This window comes from Mustela putorius, unplaced genomic scaffold (genome assembly GCF_011764305.1).
Source record: "Mustela putorius furo isolate JIRA1106 unplaced genomic scaffold, ASM1176430v1.1 tig00000511_pilon_pilon_pilon, whole genome shotgun sequence".
Lineage (NCBI taxonomy): Eukaryota > Metazoa > Chordata > Mammalia > Carnivora > Mustelidae > Mustela > Mustela putorius.
This window is the reverse complement of record NW_025421403.1, coordinates 195,237-197,742: the sequence shown is the minus strand read 5'-3', so window position 1 is coordinate 197,742 and position 2,506 is coordinate 195,237. Positions and strand designations below refer to the sequence as shown.

Sequence of the window (2,506 nt, the reverse complement as noted above, 5' to 3'; positions counted from 1 at the left end):
CAGCTGGTGGCTACAGCTTTGTAATATAGCTCGAAGTCCAGAATTCTGATGTCTCCAACTTTGCCTTTCATTTTCAGGACTACTTTGGCTGTTCAGGGACTTTTTTGGTTCCTTACAAAATTTAGGATTATTTGTTCTAGCTCTGTGAAAAATGCTGGTGGTATTTTGACAGGGATTACATTAAATGTGTAGATTGCTTTGGGTAGTATAGTTACTTTAACAATACTTATTCTAATCCATAAGCATGGTATGTTTTTCTATTTCTTTGTGTCATCTCCATTTTCTTTCATAAGTTTTTTACAGTTTTCAGAGTACAGATCTTTTACTTCTTTGGTTAGGTTTATTCATAGGTATCTTATGGTTTTGGTGTAAATGGGATTGATTCATCAATTTCTCTTTCTGCTGTTTCATTTTCGGTACATTGACTTTGTATCCTGAGATTTTTCTAAATCTGTATATCATTTCCGGTAACTTTTTGGTGGAGTCTAAATGTTTGACTTCTTCCTTCTGATTTGGATGCCTTTTATTTCTTTCTGTTGTCTGATTATGAGTCTAGGACTTCCATTACTATGTTTAATAACAGTGATGAGAGTGGAAATCTGTGTCTTGTTTGAGGAAAAGCTCTGTTTTTTTTTTCCCCCATTGAGGATTATATTATTCTGGTTTTTGTTGTTGTTGTTTTGTTTTGTTTTGTTTTGTATATGACCTTTATGATGTTGAATTATATTCCCTCTATCCTTATTTTATTGAAGGTTTTTATCAAGAATGGATGCCATACTATGTGAATTGCTTATTTTGCACCCATTGAGAGGATCATACAGTTCTTATCCTTTCTTTTATTTATGTGTATCACATTGATTTGTGAATATCAAACCACCCTTGCTGCCTAGGAATAAATCCCACTTGAGGGAAATCCCTTTTATGAAGATGGCGTCCAAAGCTAAGAAGGAAGCCCCTGCCCCTCCCAAAGCCGAAGCCAAAGCAGAGGCTTTGAAAGCCAAGAAAGCGGTGCTGAAAGGCGTCCACAGTCACAAAAAAAAGAAAATCTGTACATCACCTACGTTCCGACGACCCAAGACTCTGCGTCTCCGAAGGCAACCCAAATACCCTCGAAAGAGCGCCCCCAGGAGAAACAAGCTTGACCATTATGCCATCATCAAGTTCCCCCTGACTACTGAGTCAGCCATGAAGAAAATAGAAGACAACAACACACTTGTGTTCATTGTGGATGTCAAGGCCAACAAGCACCAGATCAAACAGGCTGTGAAGAAGCTCTATGACATTGATGTAGCCAAGGTCAACACCTTAATCAGGCCTGATGGAGAGAAGAAGGCATACATTCGGCTGGCTCCTGACTATGATGCTTTGGATGTTGCCAACAAAATTGGGATCATCTAAACTGAGTCCAGCTGGCTAAATCTAAATACAGTTTTTTCATGATAAAAAAAAAAATCCCACTTGAATGCTGTGAATAATTCTTTTAATGTATGGTTGGATTAAATTTCCAAGTATCTTGTTGAGAATTTTTGCTTCCATGTTCATTCAGGGATATTGGCCTATAATTTTCCTTTTTAGTAGGGTCTTTGTCTGGTTTTAGAATCAGTGTAATGCTGACCTCATAGAATAACTTTGGAAGTTTTCTTTTTATTTCTATTTTTTTACAATTGTTAGAGAAGTGTATGTATTAGCTCTTCTTTAAATGTTTGAAAGAATTTTTCTGGGAAGCCATCTGTCCCTGAATTTTTGTTTGTTGGGAGATTTGTGATTAGATTCAATTTCTTTGCTGGCTATGGATCTGTTCAGGTTTTGTATTTCTTCCTATTTCAGCTTTTATATTTTACATATCTAGAAATTTATCTATTTCTTTTCAGTTGGCAAATATTTTGGTATCTAATTTTTCATAATATTCCTTTATAATTGTTTGTAGTTCTGTATTATTGGTTATGATTTCTCCTCTCTCATTTGTGATTTTATTTATTTGGAACCTTTCTCTTTTCCTTTTGCTAAGTCTGGCTAGGGTTTTATCAATATTATTTTATTTTTTTCAGAGAACCAACTCCTAGTTTCACTGATCTGTTTTGTTGGAGTTTTTTCATACTATTTATTTCTGCTCTAATCGTTATTGTTTCCCTTCTTCTGCTGGCTTTAGGCTTCATTTGCTTTGCTTTTCTAGCTTCTTAAGGTGAAATTCTATGTTGTGTGTTTGAGATTTTTCTTGCTTCCTGAAAGAAGCCTGTATTACTATATACTTCCCTCTTTGGACCACTTTTGCTGCATCCCAAATGTTTCAGACCACCATATTTTCATTTTCATTTGTTTCCATGCACTTTTTAATTTGTTTCCCTTAATATCTTGGTAAGCCAATTCATTCTTTAGTAGGAACTTCTTTACCCTGGATATATTTGTAGTTTTTCCAAATTTTTCTTTTGGTTGAATTCAAGTTTCATACCGCTATGGCCCAAATATAAGTATGGTGTAATTCACTCTTTTTTTGTGGTTGTGTTAA

At 35.1% G+C, this 2,506-nt stretch overlaps 1 protein-coding gene across 1 annotated transcript; it reads left to right on the top strand.

Moving 5' to 3' along the window:
- The first annotated feature begins 921 nt into the window (after window positions 1–921).
- Window positions 922–1,398, top strand: LOC106004435 (60S ribosomal protein L23a-like). The gene has a single exon (XM_045081205.1). The coding sequence runs from the start codon at window positions 922–924 to the stop codon at window positions 1,396–1,398; it is 477 nt and encodes a 158-aa protein (XP_044937140.1).
- The last annotated feature ends 1,108 nt before the right edge of the window (window positions 1,399–2,506 follow it).

Coding starts and splice junctions, on each gene's coding strand:
- LOC106004435 (XM_045081205.1), top strand. CDS start 922: ATGAAGATGGCGTCCAAAGCTAAGAAGGAAGCCCCTGCCCCTCCCAAA.